Source organism: Scyliorhinus canicula, chromosome 1 (genome assembly GCF_902713615.1).
Source record: "Scyliorhinus canicula chromosome 1, sScyCan1.1, whole genome shotgun sequence".
Lineage (NCBI taxonomy): Eukaryota > Metazoa > Chordata > Chondrichthyes > Carcharhiniformes > Scyliorhinidae > Scyliorhinus > Scyliorhinus canicula.
Genome location: NC_052146.1, coordinates 89,655,507 through 89,676,075, shown reverse-complemented (window position 1 = coordinate 89,676,075; position 20,569 = coordinate 89,655,507). Strand labels below are relative to the sequence as shown.

Genomic DNA, 20,569 nt, shown 5'->3' with positions numbered 1-20,569 from the left:
ATTTAGAGGAGACTTACTGTTGAGACAACACTGCCAAACATCATTACTAAAGTTCAGTTAAGGCAAACATATGTCACTTATCTAGGGGTGACTGTCTTCCTTGAATGAGGTGCAGCGATGAAAGAAGTTGCTTGCTTACTCTGCAGCTCAAACTGGTGCAGTTCGTGTTTAGTCAGTCTGATGTGCCATTTCAGCATCCACGGTATTTTGCCTTTCTTGATAAGTGTACCATACCGTGGTCAGGAAAATAAAGACAATGCACTTGTACATCTTTTGATGAATTGTGTGGTGCTCCATGCCCCTTGTGAGAAATTCCCGAGCAAAGGCTAATACCCAGTTTTGTATGTTGTTTACAACAACAACTTGTGCATATATAGCACCTTTAACTCGCAAATGTGTGTCAAGACACTTCACAGGACTATGTTCCCTTTAGTATGGGCAACGTGATAAGGATTTCTTTGTTGATCAAAGTTGCAGAGGGGTTTCACTGCCAAGTAATCTGCCCTGATACTGTTGTGATATTTCAGGTCATTGCTAACTGACAAGCCACACTGACTCATCAGTAAACCCACCCGAGACACTTACAACTTTGTCATAATATCTCCGTGAATGGTGTGTTTCCACTAGGATCAATAGGTTACCGAGACCTATCCTTATTTGTGCTAACAATCTGTAGCTAAACACTCTGGACTTTGCTCAATGCCCTCACAGGGGGAAAGTTTACAATCTGTATATCAGAGGAAAAAAACATGGGGGATATTTCAGTACTTGGTTAAAGACTGTTACAACAGGGTGATTTTCATGTCAAACATCCTGGTGACTGAAGGTGCAGAGCAGTGAGCAGACAAAAGGTGTCACTTTTTTAAAAAACTTTAAGTAATTCTTGGGTAAACATCCAAAAAAGGACAGTCAGGAGGACCATTACCCTGCCAAGCCATCGCCCTCGTTAGGCCAAACGCAAGTTATAGAGTTGGACAACTCCATGGAAAAGGATGGTGGACTACAACTCCCAGGATACATTTCAAAGACATGCCCAACATCCAGTTTAAATAAACACGGCTAAAGATCACCCTGACACCTAACTGCTGCCGAACTCACAGATGGCAGGAGACATCAGCTAGCCGATCCTCGCACCGTTTACATGAGGAACAACACACACACACACACATATCGAGCAATTCACCTGAAAGAAGAAATTCAATTCGCCATGGAAAGCAGTGCTCATTTCTTTGAAGGCACCGAAAAGCTGCTTGAGGTGTGGTTTTCTCGGAAGGATGAAAGTAAAGGATCGGGAGATCTCCGCAACATCCCCAGGTACAAGTAGTGAAGCAGCGGCGGAGAGAGCAGCAGGAACCCATTTGGGAATATCTATTTATATATAAATACACTCACAAGCGGCTGGATGAAATGCAAAGCACAGTCGCTTTGAAATGTTAGAAAAAGGAACTTGGTTCACCATCGTGCCTGCTTATCGCTGTACGTCAGACTAGGCGGGGAGGGAGAGAGCAAGGGGAGGAGGAGCAGGTTAAATCAGATCGAAATGATGCTTTAGATCTGTAGATTAATGGATCCAATGGTCGCCTCCAAATAAACTATCCTTTTGCAAGCAACGCAATTTTAGCATTGAAGCAAACCAAACCACAATAAACTGTCCACTTGAATTCCTGCTAATTGGCATCAGGCATTTATACAGTTTCAGACAAAGCTTTAAACTCAGACCCACGTAGCTGTTGCTCACATCATTCCTACTTTAAAAGAGTGTGAGTGACACTCACCCTGTTCTCAAAATCAACATTTATAAAAAGAATTTTTAAAATGGGGTGGATGCTAGGACAAAGAGGCATTGCAAAACCAACAGACTTACACGTGTGGCTGATATCGAAACTTTGTTTTCTTGCTGATCATTTATTATCATTAATAAAGGTAAAGTCACCACAGTCCCAGATGACCATAGGCTGCTTTCCCCTTTGAGGGGGAGAGTTGACTAGTGGTGGTTTAACCTGGGGATCACCACAACTTAGGCGAGGGGAAAGAAATGCAGACGGGGCCTTCATGAATAACCAACCTCAGCTGGGAAAGGAATTGAATTATTATCAGTACCCAACCCCCATCAGGACAAAAATCTATTTCTGGTCATTTCGAGACCTCTTTTCTTACACAGGAAAGTCATTTTTTTACTGATTGTCCTGGCCTGACCCACCCGGGCTGTACCAGACCCACAGGCTGGTTTCTTCAGAATTTTGTCCCAAGCAGTTCATCACCTTCAGCAACATTGTTTAAAATGTCACTTTCAGGAAACCCTCCTATTCTTCAGACTGCCTGGGCTGGCATTCACGTGTTTATTTTTGTCTTCAAATAACCGCACAGCCCTTTGCGGTCCGCACAGTTTCAACTACAGAAACTTTCAATTCTGGCCCAGTCGATGGATGGGGAATGGATGGATTATTGTACAACAACCCTGTCTGCAGGAGACAGCAGTGTGCTTATATGGATGCATATGAATATATTTGGTTGGTGCTATATATTTTCAGGGAAGCTGAAAGAAAATGCAATCGCTGATTCAGTAAAAAAAAATTAAAATGTAACCAACGTGTCAGCTTCTGCACATCAATGGTTGAACACATTATAAAGTGTGATAGAAGGTTTAACGGTCTGAAAGTAGAACTAACTATTTAATCAAATCTATATCCAAATTTAATAAAAACAGATTATTTGGTGTGATGACATCTTGGCCCACAGCAAAGAAAATCAGGGTAGCACTGTTAAGGGTATTAAGGGCAATGTCAGGGAGTCTGAAACATCAGTATAAGAAGGCTCTCTTGTTACAAGCACATTAACTATTAATATTAATATCCAGTCCCTCAGCAGACTCATGAAAAATACAACACACATTGTTAGTCAACCATTTCCTATCAGTGTATTTGAATCAAGATCACTGAGCGCGGTCATAATTAAGAACAAAGTGCATTCTCCCAGTGATCATTACAGAAATTGTTAGTCCAGCCTCAGATATTTCAGAGGTAAGAATGTGGTTGTGACATTCAGCTGGTGTCTGACTCTGCAGTATCGGCTTCACTACAACATACCCCAAGCTGATAGAGCTATTCTGGGAAAGCATGCCAAACATTAAACTGTCAGCAACTGCCCACTTGATCCAGAATCTGATCAGTCTGTTTTCTTTTCAACAAATTAACGAAAATAATGTTGACGTTTCATAACGATACGGATCACAGTGATTATTGAGTATTTGGTATTGAGATTCTTCTTTTGAACACCCTTTGTTTAAAAAAAAGTCTCCATATTAGGCAGTGATAACCAATTAGGGAGATAGTAACATTTATCAAAGTTTCCATTCCTTATCACTCTCCAGCGAGCATGTAGATATTGGATAAGAACAGAAAGAGACTTGCTTGTGATGTCCTTTCTCTCATCCCTCGTTTAAAATATGCCAATGTTCATTTGGTGAGTTTGCAGTTGAAGAATAGCCACAGGAAGGATGTCCAGGAGAGACATTGAGGAGAGGGCAGAATGAAAAACCTTGGGTACAATGTGAGAGTAGAATATGCTGTAAATCACGTATCTAATATCTACCTTTTAATTAACCACAAATTCTTAAACGCTCTGGAAAACTTGGTAGATGACAATTTTATTGTATTTGGAATCCATCTTTAAAAAACTGCCTTCTGATTTTGATTATTTGTATTTGCTGTTTTAAGAAACGTTCGCCCTAGTTGGAAAATTGAGAAAGTAACCCACTGTTGCCTTGACAACAGACCATTCACACAGACCATGTGTACCAGTGTTAGTCAGAAGTGCTTCAAGGCTATCCCTGCAACCTATAGCATCCATTGTTGTTGGTCCAACTCCCCCCCACCTCCCCTTGTTTCCCGCAAGCCCCCGCACTTGTGATTTCCTGCAAATTCAGACCTTCACCTTAGGGACCCGACAGCCTCAAATATTTGGGGAAATGGGAATATTTATCATTCATCATTGCTGCTTGATAATGTTATATGTCATTTGATGTCAGCACATTCGATAGAACTTGGTCAGTGTTGCTAAGCAGATTACATAACATGTTTACTCTCATTAATATTCGGGCGAAAGTTGATGTAAATTGATGGCAATAGATAACATTGGAATGGACCACAAATCGTAATTATCTCTACTGTCACATTTTATTTTTCATCCATCAAATTTTCACATGCCATTGCCGCAGATTATACATTCCACTTGTAACAACACACTGCTACAGTACAGAATTTGACAATATTCATGTCGCAGTACGTTCTCCCTGTCCTTTAAAATAGTTACTGTGACTGGACAGGTAGTCACAATGAAAATGATGCTAAAGCTTTTTGTCAGTAACTGCAACCATTTTTTGTATGAAATAGATTTGAATGGAACAAGCTGCTGAAAAATGTGCATTGTTTGATTGTCAGTGTGACAAGAACAGACTGGCAAGATGCTTATGTGCTCAGGTAAGTGACAACTGTGGGACATAATACACTTATTGATTGTTGGACTGTTTTCAGGACCCTTAAATCCACTGTTTGACACATTCTTTCTGTGTGATTTTAAAAATAAACTAGCTGCGTCTTATTTAACAATCACCTTTGTTAATAAGAAAAGACTACTTGAACAATTTTTAAATTGTGGGATATATATTTTAATTTTGACAAAGTTATTTTCAGTTAATAACTTGTTGCATGGGCACTATAATGAATGCATCTTATTCAAGGCCAAAGATTTTAAAAGCCTTTATATGCAGGCTCCAAATATTTGGTAATGTGGGGCAGTTTTGAAAGTTACTTGCTCTATTAAATTATTCCGGGAAGATAAAAAGTGAGAATGATTTTCAAAGGTAGTCAAATTTATAGATATAACGGGCTTGTGCAATCAACTGAATTGCTTGGCCTTGGGCCTGGCCTCCAGAGGCCATTGTAACTTCCTGTTTTGAGGAGAACTGAGTGATTAATAGTAAAAGATTGTAAGTTTCATAAGAGGAATGTCGGATGTTGCATTAGGTTCAGGCATTGTTTGTGTACCCAAGGCTATTCTCTTACAGGAAAAACACATTTAAACCATTTATAACCAGAAAACTGAAATCATTATTTGTTTTAGAAATTTAGGTTGCATTTGAAAATGTGAAAAAATAGGGACTCAATCTGAATTCAGTTTACATATCTAATAATTAAATATTGTGTGATTGTGCATAACATTTATAGGGTGACATATTAAATGTTTATAACCCCAAAAGCAAGAAAAATGTTCTTCAGATTGACTCAAATAACCATGGAGCAAATTGGGAACATAATAAAAACCAAACTGGTACAATATACAGAGGCTATGTATGATTATTTCTTATGGATTCCCTGCTTTAGGAAAACTAATTTCCATATCCTGCCTCTCTGAAAAAGATTTCAGGGAATTTTAGATCTAAATTTGCTCTCCTGCTGTAGATATCTCAAAAGCTCTCTTTTGAAAGCAAAAATTTATGCCAAATCAATCCTATCTGATAGCATTTCACATTCTCACAATTTCATGGAAAGAAAGCCTTGCTTAAGGCTTGGGAATGTTGTACTTGTACTCTCTAGCATTATGCTCATTTTCCCTCTTGTTATTTCAGCTGTGTCTCGGTTGGTTGCGATGTCACCTAAGACTTTGGGACTTGAGAGCAAAAATCTGGAGTGACAATCCAGTGCAGCACTGAGAGAGTGTCGCACTGTTTGAGTCAGTCATTTAGATGAGGCCTTATCTACTGTCTTGGTTGAACGTGAATGGCACTATTTCGAAGAACAGGGGAGTTATCTACAGTGCCCTGGCCAATGTTTATCTCTTAATCAACATCACAGTAAACAGCTTATTTGACAATTTGTCACATAGCTTGTTTGTGGGAGCCTGCTGTGCACAAATTGGCTGCTGCATTTCCTACAATACAACAGTGACTACACTTCAAAAATACTTCATTGGCTATAAAGCACTTGTGAGATTTGGTGATCAAGAAAGGTGCTATATAAATGCAATGATTTTTTTTCAATCATATTTCCTCTCAGTTTTATCTCCCGCTAAAGTAAACTTAATCAGCTGAGTCTTTCTGCGCATCTTAGCCATGGGATTCATTGAAATGCAGACCAAGAAAGCTACCAGTCCCGAAAAGGGATACCAGTCGAAATTAATCAGTTTAATCTCGACCCTTCAATGTGTTCTAAAGATTTATTGTGGTCACTGTTACTACTGTATAATAAACTAATCACATCACTTGATTTTGTTTTCAAACTGGGTGCTATCTTGTTTCCTGATTTAGCTGAATGACAAAAAATAGCACTCAAAATAAGAAAGTAACATATTCACACAACAGCCACTCTATGTCAAAAGTATTTCTGCAAAGATTCCACTCCCTATCTCTTAGAACATAGAACATACAGTGCAGAAGAAGGCCATTTGGCCCATCGAGTCTGCACTGACCCACTTAAGCCCTCACTTCGACCCTATTCCTGTGACCTAATAACCCCTCATCATCTTTTTATTTGGTCACTCAGGGCAATTTATCATGGCCAATCCACCAAACCGGCACATCTTTGGACTGTGGGAGGAAACCGGAGCATACGGAGGAAACCCACGCAGGCACGGGGAGAATGTGCAGACTCCGCACAGACAGTGACCCAGCGGGGAATTGAACCTGGGACCTTGGCGCTGTGAAGCCACAGTGCTAATCACTTGTGCTACCGTGCTGCTTAATTCGCCAGGTTGCATTGTATATTTATGCTTTCCCAAATTAAGACTCACAACCCAGCACAGATTCCTAGATTGCACCAGTGTCAATTTGGCTAACACTCTAATAGGTGACCATGCCCAGAATTATTTTAATAAATGCCTCCTCTTTCTCCTCAGTCTAATATAGTATTACACAGGTACAGCAGGGAAAACAAATAGGAAATTGTGGTTCCAACAATACTATGTATACTTTGTAAACATTCTGTGCTTTAAAGACACATTCCAAACGAAATCCCCCACATATAGCTTTCCAAATGGAATTCAGCCCCAGGAAAATCATTTCTCTCAGAGCAGCTGCCATCTCATTTAATCACAGAATGGCAATATCGAACAACAATGTAAAGGTCCGGTGATTTTAATTTTAACAATCTATTGCCCATTCTCCCCTCTCCTCCACCTCACTTCACAATGCTGTACTCCTAGCTTCTCTCTTCCATAGAGCTTTACTCATCACCTCACTGCCCCACCCCCACTCCCTTCCCACTCTGCACCCACGCCAAAGTTAGAAGGGGTTCGCACTAATCATCATCATTATATTTCAGACCCCAGACTGTCTGTGAGTAATGCCATGGGAGATCACTTAATTAACAATTAAAATGAATTACGTAAGTGAGGAAAAGATGGATTTCATGGTGCATCTTGTGCTTTAGGTCCAGTGTACCTGGAGGGAGTACGGATACTAATTAGGTTTTTTGTTGCAATATGTGGGCTTAATACATTTGAAGCAAACATTTTCTTCAACTCAATAAATATGGTTGCAGTAATTAGACCGTGATGTGATGTCTGTGCATGAAAAATTCATTGAAATTACATTCAAATTTTGCTCCAAACACTGGGAAAACATTATTGCAAAATGGTTGAAGTTTGAATGGTAGATTGTATGTTTTTAGCACTGACCTCTTAAACTATAACTTATATAACTTAAACTAATTCCTGAGAAAGGCACTCAGATGTACAAGCAGATGAGTATTTCCAAGGAATAGAGGGAACAGAAATAGGCAAAATATTCTACTGCACAAGATTGATAGAAAATCATTTTTGTTATTTTTTCCGTTGAAATTACTGACAAAGATTTTATCACACACTGTTAAAATAAATGAATAAATATAGCTAGTTACAACTGTACAGCTATTTTTCAAGAAGCCATGGTTTGAAATGCAAATGAAATTAGAGAACCACATAGAACTTGAGCCATTTGAATTCTTAGTAATTAAAGCTAAAGATTGAAAGCTAGCTGTGTAACACTGAGTTATCTTCTAGCAGAGGGAATGAAAATCTATGACCGAAATGCAGAATGAAGAAAGGAATGAAATGAAATGAAAATTAAAATTGCTTATTGTCACAAGTATGTTTCAATAAAGTTACTGTGAAAAGCCCCTAAGTCGCCACATTCCAGCGCCGGTTCGGGGAGGCTGGTACGGGAATTGAACTGTGCTGCTGGTGCATTTCAAAATGTCTAAAACTTATAAAGATTTACATTTCTAGTGCATCTTCACCGCCTTAGGACATCCCAATGTGCTTTAGAGCCAATGCATTATGTTTGAAGAGTAATCACTGTTTGTTTTTGTAATGTAGCAGCTAAAGCTGCACATATGAAACCCTCACAAACAGCAATGTGGCATTGATCTCATAATCTGTTTTAATTATGTTGATTGAGCAAAACAAATTGGCCAGAGCACTTGTGGATAACACCCCTGCTCTTCCTTGAATTAGTGTCATGGAATCCCCTGAGAGGGCAGATAGGAACTTGGTATAATCTCTCTGTCAAAAGTGGGCACCTCTGATATTGTTGCACTCCCTCAGTACTGCACTGAGATGTTTCGATTTTTGTACTCAGGTCTTGGAGCAAGGTTGAACCCACAGCCTTCTGACTCAGAGGTGAGAGTGCAACATGCTGAGTCAAAATCTTTAACTTTCACATTCAAGCAATTAATTTGCTTTCTTCGCCACCAATCACCATCCAATACACAGGTATCACTCCTATCAGAGCTCTTTTCTGCTGTTACCTAAAGTGCTTTGTCACTTAGCATGTAATCCATATTCTCACTTTTTCTACCGAACTTCAGTACTGTATAATTATCTGTGTCACACTCCATTTGCCACTTCTCTGTTCATTACCTTATCCCCATCCAAATCTCTTTGCAGCATCAAACTGATTAGCATCAATTTGGTGTTATCCATCAGCTTAGAAACCTTGGGGAATATTCTGCATTCCACATCATTTATAAAAGTTCTGAATGTGTTTCCTAAATGGTTTTCCTCTCCTTTAGCTATCACTGCTCAATGTTGAATAAAGGAGCATGATGACGCATGGAGAAGAGACTACACGGGAGTGGGACGTATAGTTAGGAATTTGGTGCAGAGGGGGAAAGAGGTGTTCCTATTTCTACTTATTTTTCAGTCTCCAGTAGTTGGTGAGTTTTCTTCCTTTCGTTCCAAGGTGAAGAATGCAACTTTCTATTACTTCAGCTGTGTGAATGATTAACGAATTGACTAAATCAATAAAGACGGTTGGACAGAAATGACAGGGCGGGTGGTGTGCTGTGACTGCAACATGTGAGAATCTGTGGAATGCCCTGCAATCCCGGACAATCATATCCTCAGTAAGTGTCTGCAGCTTGGAGAGGGGGAATGCAGATGGTGCCACACATTGGGGCCTGGAGGCAAGGGAGTTTCTGGGCTCAGTGTTTTAAACTGAGTTTCTTGTCACCCAGACTGTGCAGCCGGAAACGCAGACCTGAAAGACCGACTTTTTAAAAAATCAGAACCGTCAGCCTGTGAATTCCAGTTTTTATAAAGCCAGTCTGTCAGGCCAGTTTCACTGAATTGCTGTGCTGTTGCTTCCGACCTTTCGGCAACATCATGGTAATGATTTTTTTTTTAAAGCCCGGCAGATTACCGCAAAGCTGCACGATGTTTGGAAGCAGTTTTGATTCACAGCTGACGGGCAGAATATTCTTGGTTATAAATCTGCCTGATAAATGATGAATGAAAACTCTGTAATCATTCTAAAGCCAACTGGATATTGGTGAGTGAGGGGGTGATGGGTGCGTCAGATGGTGGGGATGAGGTTGGTGGAGGTGAGGGAGTGAGGATGTGGGGGATGAGGGCACGGGGTGAGGAAGTATCGGAGGGCTGAGGGTGTGGTGGGGAGGGAGGATGTGGGGGTTTGAAAATTTGGTAAGAGAGATAGTGAGGTGTGTGTGTGGGGTGGTGGGGGGTGGTGGTGGTGGTGGTTAGGATGGTGAGGTATTGTGAGCGCAGTAAGAAGTCTTACAACACCAGGTTAAAGTCCAACAGGTTTGTTTCAAACACGAGCTTTCGGAGCACGGCTCCTTCTTCAGGTGAAGAAGGAGCCGTGCTCCGAAAGCTCGTGTTTGAAACAAACCTGTTGGACTTTAACCTGGTGTTGTAAGACTTCTTACTGCGCTCACCCCAGTCCAACGCCGGCATCTCCACATCAGAGGTATTGTGAGGCATCTGGGCATGTGGGGTTTGATGGAAGGGTGAGGGGGTGGGAATTGGTGGGGGTGAGGGAGTTAAGAGGCTGGTGGAGGGTGTGACGATGGGGATTAGGAGGGATCACCTTTAAGGTACACTATACTCTTCCCAAAATCTTATTTTGAATTTAACCCAGGTTTTTACTATGCTCTAATATGGATAGGCACAATTCTGAACACATCCTGAGTTGATGTACCAGAGGTTTGAGAATCTTAGGTCACATCAAAATAAATGTAAGAAACAGAAAACTGGGAGTGATAAAAAAAATCAGGGTGTTGACTCACTATCATCCATTTTATCAATCTTGCAAAGTCTGGGAATTAATCCCTATAAGTCAATAGGAGAATGCTTAAAGAAAGATAGTGCTTTTTAAAGAAGTGTTTTTCAAATTTCTGTTGAATCTTAGGTTCACCTCAGATAGGCTGTAAATTCAAAGTGTACAACACAACTTGTAAGACAGCTTCTGGGGAAAGGGAAACAACCTAGGTCTTGGGTTAAGTCTGTACTAAATCTTTGCACCAGAACAACAAATTCAACCTAAGGTTTCCCTAAGCTACTAGTCGATGTCTGATTGACAAATTCTGCGGATAGTGTCATTAGTGTAAAAGGGGCAGATGCCATTTATGGTAGAGTGTGGGCTGGCACACAATATCTCAGAATGGTAAGGTTGTATTGGCTACAGAGTTGAATTTTCTTTGTAAATTTAGTGATTTCTTTGTAGACATCATTTTTTGGAGGCATCATCAGTTGATTGCCCTGTGATTAATTATCCTTAGAAAATCAGCAATTCCTCCATTGCCACCATTTCAAAAATGTGGAGGAACAGAGTCACAGATTTGCCAATTAGCTTTTGGACAGACTACACTTCACTCTGAAACTCAGTGGTGGATGTCATCCAATCAAGGTTCTGTGGATTTCTCTTCAAATTCCCCCAGATATTTGTCACAAGAGGGTTTCCAGACTCCGCTTTCAAAAGACATGCTTTAGTATGCAATCATAGAATGGTTACAGCACAGAAGGAGGCCATTCAGTCATCTTGTCCATGCCAGCCCAAGGACACCTAGGTGACCTTTCTAATCCTACCTACTGCACCCTGTAGCTTAGAGCACTTAAGGTGCAGATCCAGGTACTTTTTAAAAAAGAGTTTAGGGTCTCTGCCTCCACCACCAACTTGGGCAGAGAATTCCAGACTCCCACTACCTCTGCGTAAAAAAAGGTTTTTCCTCATGGCCCCTCACACTTTCTGCCACTTATCTTGAATCCATGTCCCTGGTTCTAGATTTCTCCACCGGGGAAACAATTTTACCTGTCCTCTTCCTCCTCTTATAATTTTGTACACCTCAATTAAGACACCCGTCACCCATCAGTTTTCTTTGGTCCAAGGAAAATAACCTCAACCAATCTAATCTCTCCTCATAGCCACACTTTTCTAGCCCTGGCAACAGTCTTGTAAACCTCCTCTGCATTCTCTCCAGAGCAATAACATCCTTCCTGGAATGTGACGACCAGAACTTCACACAATACTCTAGTTGTGGTCTCACCAGTGTTTTATACAATTCTAACATTATATCCTTACTGTTATATTCTATACCTCAGCCAATGAAGTAGAGCATTCCATATGCTTTCTTAACAATCTTGTCTTGAATTGCTGTCATTAGGAACTGTGTACCTGTATACGAAGATCTACCCCTCTTAGCATATTCCCACTCATTGTGAACCCCCTAAAACTGTTTTACCTCTCTAAATGCATGACCTCACACTTCCCTGTGTTAAATTCCATCTGTTGTTTTATTTCCCACTCCACCAATCCAGCTTTATCATTTTGAAGATTATAGCTATCTTCAACAATGCATTCCCTCAGCTGTTTTCAGCAAGGATCCACCTCCAGGATTTCCAACTCCTTTCAGTATTCCTTTGTCTTGAATAGCCATAAATATTTTTTTTTTCACATAATCTCTTAGGTACTCAGTTCCCAACTGAATAGTAATGCCCCAAATACTGGAATAAGCACACCAAGCTTATGATTGCTTTCGATGTCTGGCTTTGCTCTCGCCAATTTCATCCAATCTGCCCTCTCCAGATCTGTCTTTAACTTCAGCGGACAGTAAGCTGCTGGAATTCCAGTTCTTAATTTCCTTTTTTTTACTTCAATCTTCTTGAAAACTTCTCTTCCGCCTCTAGTTTCTAGAACTAACTGTCCTTTAGTTCCTCTGGGACTTGATTACTTGCCCATTACTCCATTGTATTCATTTTCTTCTAGCAGAACTGTGATAGCTATTCCCTCTCTCAATTATAAGTTCCTTCTGCTATGAGGTCAGCCAAACTAAAAGTTAAAAAGCCTTCCTATGCAAAAGGTGTCCCTGGTTGTTAAGCAACAGCTCATTTTTTCTCCATACTCTTGTTCACTTTATGCATCACAAACTCTCACAGAACAATGGAAACAGTGTGAAGTGAAATCAAAAGCCCCCATGCATGTTTCTCCTTAAACCATTGTTAATCATGACTCTAACTAAGAGTTTTACACTTTCTTACACAGAAACACGAAAGTAAACTCATTTAAATGTATACCTTATTTCCAAATCCAACATAAAAAACATAGAGCACTGAAAACTACCTTTGCTTCCTGACAATTATCCCACACTATCTTGGTTCTTTTCTGAGTATTGTTTAGGTGTTGAAATATTGTGATAAAGTTGTGTTGCATAGTACATATTGAAAATATATTGTAGTGAGAAGTAGCGATTAGCAGAGTCTTCAGACTTGCTCATCAAGAAATCACAGATATATTTGTACATAATTCAGTCTTTGTGCTCCGGCCTCTTAAAAGCTGTGCTGCACAGCGACACCGAAGGACTCCCATGCGTCTCACTGACAACAAAGACCTATAAATGTGAGATTTTCTACTTATCCACTTTAGTAGCAAAAACAGGAAGGCAGTGAATGACCATAAAACTGAGAGGGAAATATGCAACAAGAGCTGGATGTCCTTGTACATCTGACACTGTAGGTAAGAATGCAAGTGCAGCAGCTGGTAAAGAAGGCAAATGGTATGTTGGCCTTTATAGCGAGAGGATTCAAGTACAGGAGCAGGCTCAAAGTGCCAAATGGCCCCCTCCTGCTCCTATTTTCTATATTATTCAATCATTCCAGTTTGTTGCATCTTAGTCATTCGATCATTCTACCCTGTGAGATTACTGTTTAAAGATAATCCAATTACACACCTTGTATGAAATAAATATATTAAATAATGTGCAGCAGGCAGGAGAAAGTCTTCTACAGAATGGAAAATATTTTGTGCAGCCTATCTGAGTTGCAATTATTGCATCTTTCCCCCTAATATGAATTTACTGTGACCCTACCCATATGGTACAATGTGCCGAACGTGTTAATGAGGGCTGAGGCAGTCATCAAAATCAATGTTATCATCTGCATTGTGTTAGAAATAACCAATGGGATATTTCCCTGTCAAATTAACAATATTGCACAATGTTGTAAAAGTGAAACTTGTACTCTCTGGCTTGTATTCACCTATAGGTTGAACACAAACTAACACTGCATTATATCATTGTCGCTTTTAATATCAATGACCACATGCTGCATATATATCGGACAATATAAATAGGTGTCAACAATGGGCCTTATCATTTTGCTAGGACATTTCTGTGATTGTTTGGTGAATTAATAGGTGAATCTTGAAAGGGGAAAAATATCATACACGATTGAAGGGGAGATTAAAGATGGAGGGGTGATGGGGACTAACGAGTCCGGAAACAGGAGAAGCACCAGGGTCCAGGATTTTTCTTCCTGACCCTGGTGGGTTACGGTTCAATCAGGGAGTCTGAGTTGCTGTGGCAACCTGTATGTTTTACCTGCATGTTGTAGTCTGGAGCGATGGATGATGGCGGTAGAGGCTCCAGTGTTACTCCCATCACATAGATGACCAGGAATCTCTCCTTTTGGCATGATTTGGAAGGATTTGTGTTTTGGAACTAAAACTGTTGACCGTGCCCCTTACATTCAGAAACAGGGGAATGTATAATAGGGGACAAAGAAATGGCTGAGTAACTAAATACATACTTTGGTTCTGTCTTCACAAATGAGGACACAAATCAGATACCAGAAATGTTGGGGAATGCAGTGTTTAGTGAGAGGGAGGAACTGAAGGAGATCAATATTAGTAGAGAGATGGTGTTGGGGAAAATTATGGGAAAGAAGGCTGATAAATCCTCAGGGCCTGATTAGCTACATCCCAGAGTATTTAAGGAAGTGACTGTAGAAATAGTGAATGCATTGAAATGAAAAATGAAAATGAAAATCGCTTATTGTCACGAGTAGGCTTCAATGAAGTTACTGTGAAAAGCCCCTAGTCGCCACATTCCGGCGCCTGTCCGGGGAGGCTGGTACGGGAATCGAACCATGCTGCTGGCCTGTTTGGTCTGCTTTAAAAGCCAGTGATTTAGCCTTGTGAGCTAAACCAGCCCCATTGGTGGTCATCTTCCAGGATTATATAGACTCTGGAACAGTTCCTGCAGATTGGAGGGTGGCTAATGTAACTCCACTATTTAAAAAGAGAGGTAGAGAGAAAACAGGGAATTATACACCAGTCAGCCTAACGGTGGTAGTGGGGAAAATTCTAGAATCCATTATCAAAGATTTTATAGCAGAGCACTTAGAAAATAGTGGCAGGATCGGACAGAGTCAGCATGGATTTATGAAGGGAAAATCATGCTTGACAAATCAACTGGAATTCTTTGAGGATGTAACCAGTAGAGTTGATGAGGGAGAGCCAGTGGCTGTGGTTTATTTGGACTTTAAGAAGGCTTTTGACAAAGTCCCGCATGAGAGATTAATGCGTAAAATTAATGCGCATGGGATTAGGGGTAGTGTATTGAGATGGATCGAAAACTGGTTGGCAGACAAAGAGTCGAATTAACAGGTCTTTTTCAAACTGGCAGACAGTGACTAGTGGAGTACCGCAGGGATCGGTGCTAGGACCCTAGCTATTCACAATATAAATGATTTAGATGCGGGAACAAAATGTAATATCACCAAATTTGTAGATGACACCAAGTTAAATAGGAGGGTGAGCTGTGAGGAGGAAGCAGAGAACCTTCAGTGTGATTTTGACAAGTTGAGCGAGTGGGCAAATGAATGGCAGATGCACTATAATTTGGAGAAATGCAAGGTTATCCACTTTGGTAGTAAAAACGAGAAGGCAGACTATTATCTGAATGACCATAAATTAGGAGAGGGGAATGTGCAATGAGACCTGGGTCTCCTCACACATCAGTCACTGAAGGTAAGCATGCAGGTACAGTAGGTGGTAAAGAAGGCAAGTGGTATGTTGGCCTTCATAGCGAGAGGATTCGAATAGAGGAACAGGGAAGTCTTTCTGCAATTGTACAGGGCCTTGGTGAGCCCACTTATAGAATATTGGATGCAGTTTTGGTCTCCTTATCTGAGGAAGGATGTTTATGCTCTAGAGGGAGTGCAGCAAACATTTACCACACTGATTCCTGGGATGGCAGGACTGACAGTTGAGTAGAGAGTGAATCGATTCTAATAATAATAATAATATTTATTATTGTCACACGTAGGCTTACATAAACACTGCAATGAAGTTACTGTGAAAATCCCCTAGTCGCCACACTCCGGTGCCTGTTTGGGTACAAAGAGGGAGAATTCTAAACGTCCAAATTACCTAACAGCACGTCTTCTGGGACTTGTGAGAGGAAACCGGAGCACTCGGGGAGAACACAGACATGGGGAGAATGTGTAGACTCTGAACAGACAGTGACCCAAGCCCAGAATCGAACCTGGGACACTGGCACTATGAAGCAACAGTGCTAATCACTGTGCTACCAGGATTGTATTCGCTGGAGTTTGGAATAACGAGAGGGGAATCTCATAGAAACATATAAAATTCTAATAGGACTGGACAGGATGTTCCCGATGGTGGGTGTGTCCAGACCAAGGGTCACAGTCTGAGGATACGGGATAGACCAATTAGGACAGAGATGAGGAGAAATGTCTTCACCCAGAGAGAGCCTTGCCTGTAGAATTTGTTATCACATGAAGTAGTTGAGATCAAAGCATTGTATGTTTTCAAGAAGCAGTTAGATATAGTACTTGGGACAAAGGAAAGCGGGATTAAGCTATTGAGTTAGATGATCAGCCATGATCATAATGAATGGCGCAGCAGGCTCGAATGGCCGAATAACCTCCTCTTGCTCCTATTTACAATGTCTCTATGTTATGAACGCACCTTCCTTAGCCATCAAGTCATGGGGTGGGACTTGAAATCTGACTCATTGCATCGTAGGACTTCCACATTATTAAAGTAGTCAATTTGAATTCCCTAAAAATGTTCAGTAAACTACTTTTTGTTGATCATACACCGACAAAAAGAGGTTTACTGAGCACTTTTAGGGAATTCAACTTGACTACCGGTACTTAAATAACCTGGAAGTCCTATGATGGAAATGTAAGCCTGGAATCTGAATGAATTTTCCTCGTGCTTTGTTTCCAAAGTGTGGGTAAATATTTTATTCTTACTAATAAGATAAAAAATAAGGCGGTTCATACACTTTTCATAAATTCTAGTTTCCATTAAATTTTAACTGAGTGTCAAACTCTGAACAATGAGAATTTAATTAAAACAGAAAATACAGGAAATATTCAACAGGTCTGGCAGCATCTGTGGAGGGAGAAAGAGTTAACATTTCAGATCAATGACCCTTCAACATGAAAGTTTGACATAGCTGCCAACTATTTTTCCAGTGACCAACCTCCACCCCCACCTCCACGCTGTCTCCATGCCAACCATCTCAGAGCCAGGCAATTCCATCCCACATGTTTATACTGTAGTTATAATTACCTCCTGGCCTGACACAGAGCTCTGCTCCTATCCAATATATTTTTTATGTTTTGGGCTCACAAGTGAGAGAGTTAATTTGCTCCAAACATTAAAACAAACCCTAATTAATTCAATAAATTACCCAGACAACTGCTGAACAACTCAAGTACTTCTTTAAAATCCAGCCTCTCTCTGCACTGAAGATATATTTCATGTGCTGTTAAGCCCAATGATGTAGGACAGTCTTTGGACTGGATTTCACACCACTGCATTCTGTGATCAGATCTGGACTAATCAATAGAGTTATACTTTTAGATCAATGCAAATATTTCTCCATTGAGAATTCTGTAATCTGTAAGACCCTGAAAATTCTAGGGCAGAATACAAAAGTGAAGATTTTGTAAACTACAAAATATAACTACAAAGCTGCTGCTAGAGGACCTAGGGAGCAATAGTAAACAATAAGCATTGCATTTATTATGTGTATGGAAGTGCTTCCAAAGCAGGTGGTCTTCTCCCCGCTCAGTCAGGGCAGGCACACCAGAGGAGGACAGAATAAGCACTTCAAGGATGAAGAAATGCAACATTGACATCAACTCCTGGGAAACCATCACCTTGGACCGAACCAGACAGTGGTCGAGTCTATGGGAAGGATCCCAGAATTTTGAGGTTCAATGATGACAAAATTAAGAGGAAAAGCGTAAGTGGTGAAAAGAACACACAATGACCCTAATTGATAATACACAACCAGACGTCCCACATGATGACAAATGCTCTATTTGCTATAAAGTCTGCAGATCACAATTTGGCCTCATCAGCCATCTTCAGACTCATGGATGGCAACTATCCTCACGAGCGAGGGATAGCCGATATTAATAGAAATAATAGATCAAAGACCACACACCTGAATGCAGAAAACATTCTCAATGGCCCAAAACCAATGAGTTGGTAAATTGAGAAAAATATTTAATTATGTCCTTTCTGCTTTGAATAAAAACATGTAAGAACCAGAAAACAGAGGGTAGGGAATTAGGTAGTTGAGTAAATCTGTAACTGAAGCTCTTTGTACATAGTGTTTCAGTAACATGTATACACGTGAACTGTCCATGTTTATATCCATGTATTATATATTTAAATAGATGTATACATGTATGCATGCAAACCGACCATGTTTATTGAAGTGAAACAAAGAGTAAAATACAATGAAAGGATATTTTTAAATAAAGGCAATGACAGGGCAGCACGGTGGCCTAGTGGTTAGCACAACCGCCTCACGGCGCTAAGGTCCCAGGTTCGATCCCGGCTCTGGGTCACTGTCCGTGTGGAGTTTGCACATTCTCCCCGTGTCTGCGTGGGTTTCGCCCCCACAACCCAAAAATGTGCAGAGTAAGTGGATTAGCCACGCTAAATTGCCCCTTAATTGGAAAAAATAATTGGCTAATCTAAATTTATAAAAAAAAAAAGGCAATGACGTGTCAGACTGAATGAAAGGATTCTTTGGCCTTGGATTGTGCTCTTCTATATTATAAAACCATGCATCGCAATTTGATCGCATTAATTAATGTCTTTACCCAGAAATTACTGATTAATTCACCAGTCTGAAGTTTCTTCAACATTTCCTTCTGCAAGCAGTCCTGCCCTCTCTGCAATTGTCTTTTCTTTCCCAAAGGTTAATTCACATCTTGGTTTAAATCAACTGCTGTCTACTTTTGATACAACTGCCATCAAAAAATATCAGGAATAATAGGCAATGCCATGATATTATGCTGTGCCAGAGGAGCAGTGGCATACAGATTTACACCCTCATGTGCCCACACAGTAAGCTCTTGATCTCCGTTGTGCAGTCCACGCTGATGCCGGCAGACACCAGATGATTCCCTACGGAAAGGCATTTAAAACAAGGTGATTTACCCCAAACCACAGGACCTCTGTCTCTAGTGGCTGCAATAGAGAGCCTGAGAGTGGAGCAACTGGCTGCCCTTGGACAAGGTAATGGTGTGCATAGAAACCACAAAAGGCGAAAGAGTGAAGAAGATAAAATCATTCCAAGAGAAAAATTAGCAGTCCGTGACATTTGAATACATGTCATTGAGGAACTCGAGCCTTTTATTCTCATTAACTTAAAAATCTAACGCAGAAAATTCACGGCACAATTTCATTCCACCTTTTCTCTTTAGCACGCCTATAAAGCTGTAAGTTCTGAAGAATAGAATTATCCTACTTTACGTTACACTGTGATTCTGCCTGGTTTTCAGCATTAACATGAAACGTTCCGATAAGTTTCAATTTGACGACAATCAAAATGGGGATAGCAGATTTGTTGCGCTGGTTGTCACAGTCATTAACTGCAGTCTTTATTAAAAATAGGTTGAAATATAACCTTGGAAAATGAAGCATTAAAATTGCATTGCATTTTGACCAACTCAACTTAACTCTCTAATGGGCAACTGTCCAAGGCAGAAAACAACTTCACACTTGGCACGTTAATTTCATATTTTTAATCATAGACAGACCCCAAGCTGAGAGTGTACAAAATCACAAGGCCATCTGGTGCAGCAGGATGCAAAAGCAGGGTTGTTGCTGACCAGTGCTGGATCTAACAAGGTGAATTCCCCATGAAGGTGACTTTTCTAGTCACTGGAAGGATGTCTGCAAGTTTAACGGAGAAAAAACAAGGCACAGAAACAATGTGGAGAAATGGCCCATTTGGCTAAAGCTCTTGGGCTGGATTCTCCAGTTTGCACATTAAGTGCTGACACTGGCGTGGGAACAGTGGCGTTTTGCGCCAGAAAGAACGGCGTGAGGGCAGCACGGTGGTGCAGTGGTTAGCACTGCTACCTCACGGCACCGAGGTCCCAGGTTCGATCCCGGCTCTGGGTCACTGTCCGTATGGAGTTTGCACATTCTCCCCGTGTTTGCATAGGATTCGCCCCCAGAACCCAGAGATGTACAGGGTAGGTGGATTGGCCATGCTAAATTGCCCCTTGGTTGGAACAAATTAATTGGGTACTCTAAATTTGTTAAAAAATAAAAAACAGCGCAATAGCTGCACCGATTCTGGGACCATTGGGGGGGCTTGCAGTCGCTCCGGGTCAAGCTCCTGGCTCCCATGCCACAAACGGTTGGAGAATGGCCAGGTTGGCCGCGCGTGCGCACGGCGGTGGCCTGTGGCGGCCGTGCCATGCAACATTGCGCCGGCCACACGTGGACCTGGCGTGCAAAATAATGTCCCGCTGTAGCCAGCCTCACCACCCCAGGCTACCCCCTACTAGTGCCCCTAGCCCCGCCAAAGCCCGTGGAACGACTCCCCCCTCCCCCCCCCCCCCCACCCCCCCTCCCCCCCCCCCCCCCCCCCCCCCCCACCCAACTGGTGCGCTGGATTCAGTCCGCAGCCACCACGTGGGGTCCACATAAAAAATACCATGAGTGATCCACACC

The 20,569-nt window shown here is 41.2% G+C and overlaps 1 protein-coding gene across 4 annotated transcripts in view; it reads left to right on the top strand.

Annotated features, from left to right (window-relative positions):
- The first annotated feature begins 1,060 nt into the window (after nucleotides 1–1,060).
- Nucleotides 1,061–20,569, top strand: part of LOC119965003 (S-adenosylmethionine decarboxylase proenzyme-like) — a 134,440-nt gene continuing 114,931 nt past the window's right edge. For 3 of the 4 annotated variants that reach the window (XR_005460418.1, XM_038795206.1, XM_038795196.1), the window contains exons 1-2: nucleotides 1,061–1,314; nucleotides 4,392–4,478. Coding sequence is in view for 2 of the 4 variants with exons in the window: in XM_038795206.1 (XP_038651134.1) it covers nucleotides 1,142–1,314; nucleotides 4,392–4,478 (260 nt within the window). In the remaining 2 variants the exon portion in view is untranslated. Of the gene's footprint in view, nucleotides 1,315–3,925; nucleotides 4,046–4,391; nucleotides 4,479–20,569 lie in introns of those variants that run through there. The other variant, XM_038795218.1, reaches the window with a different exon arrangement.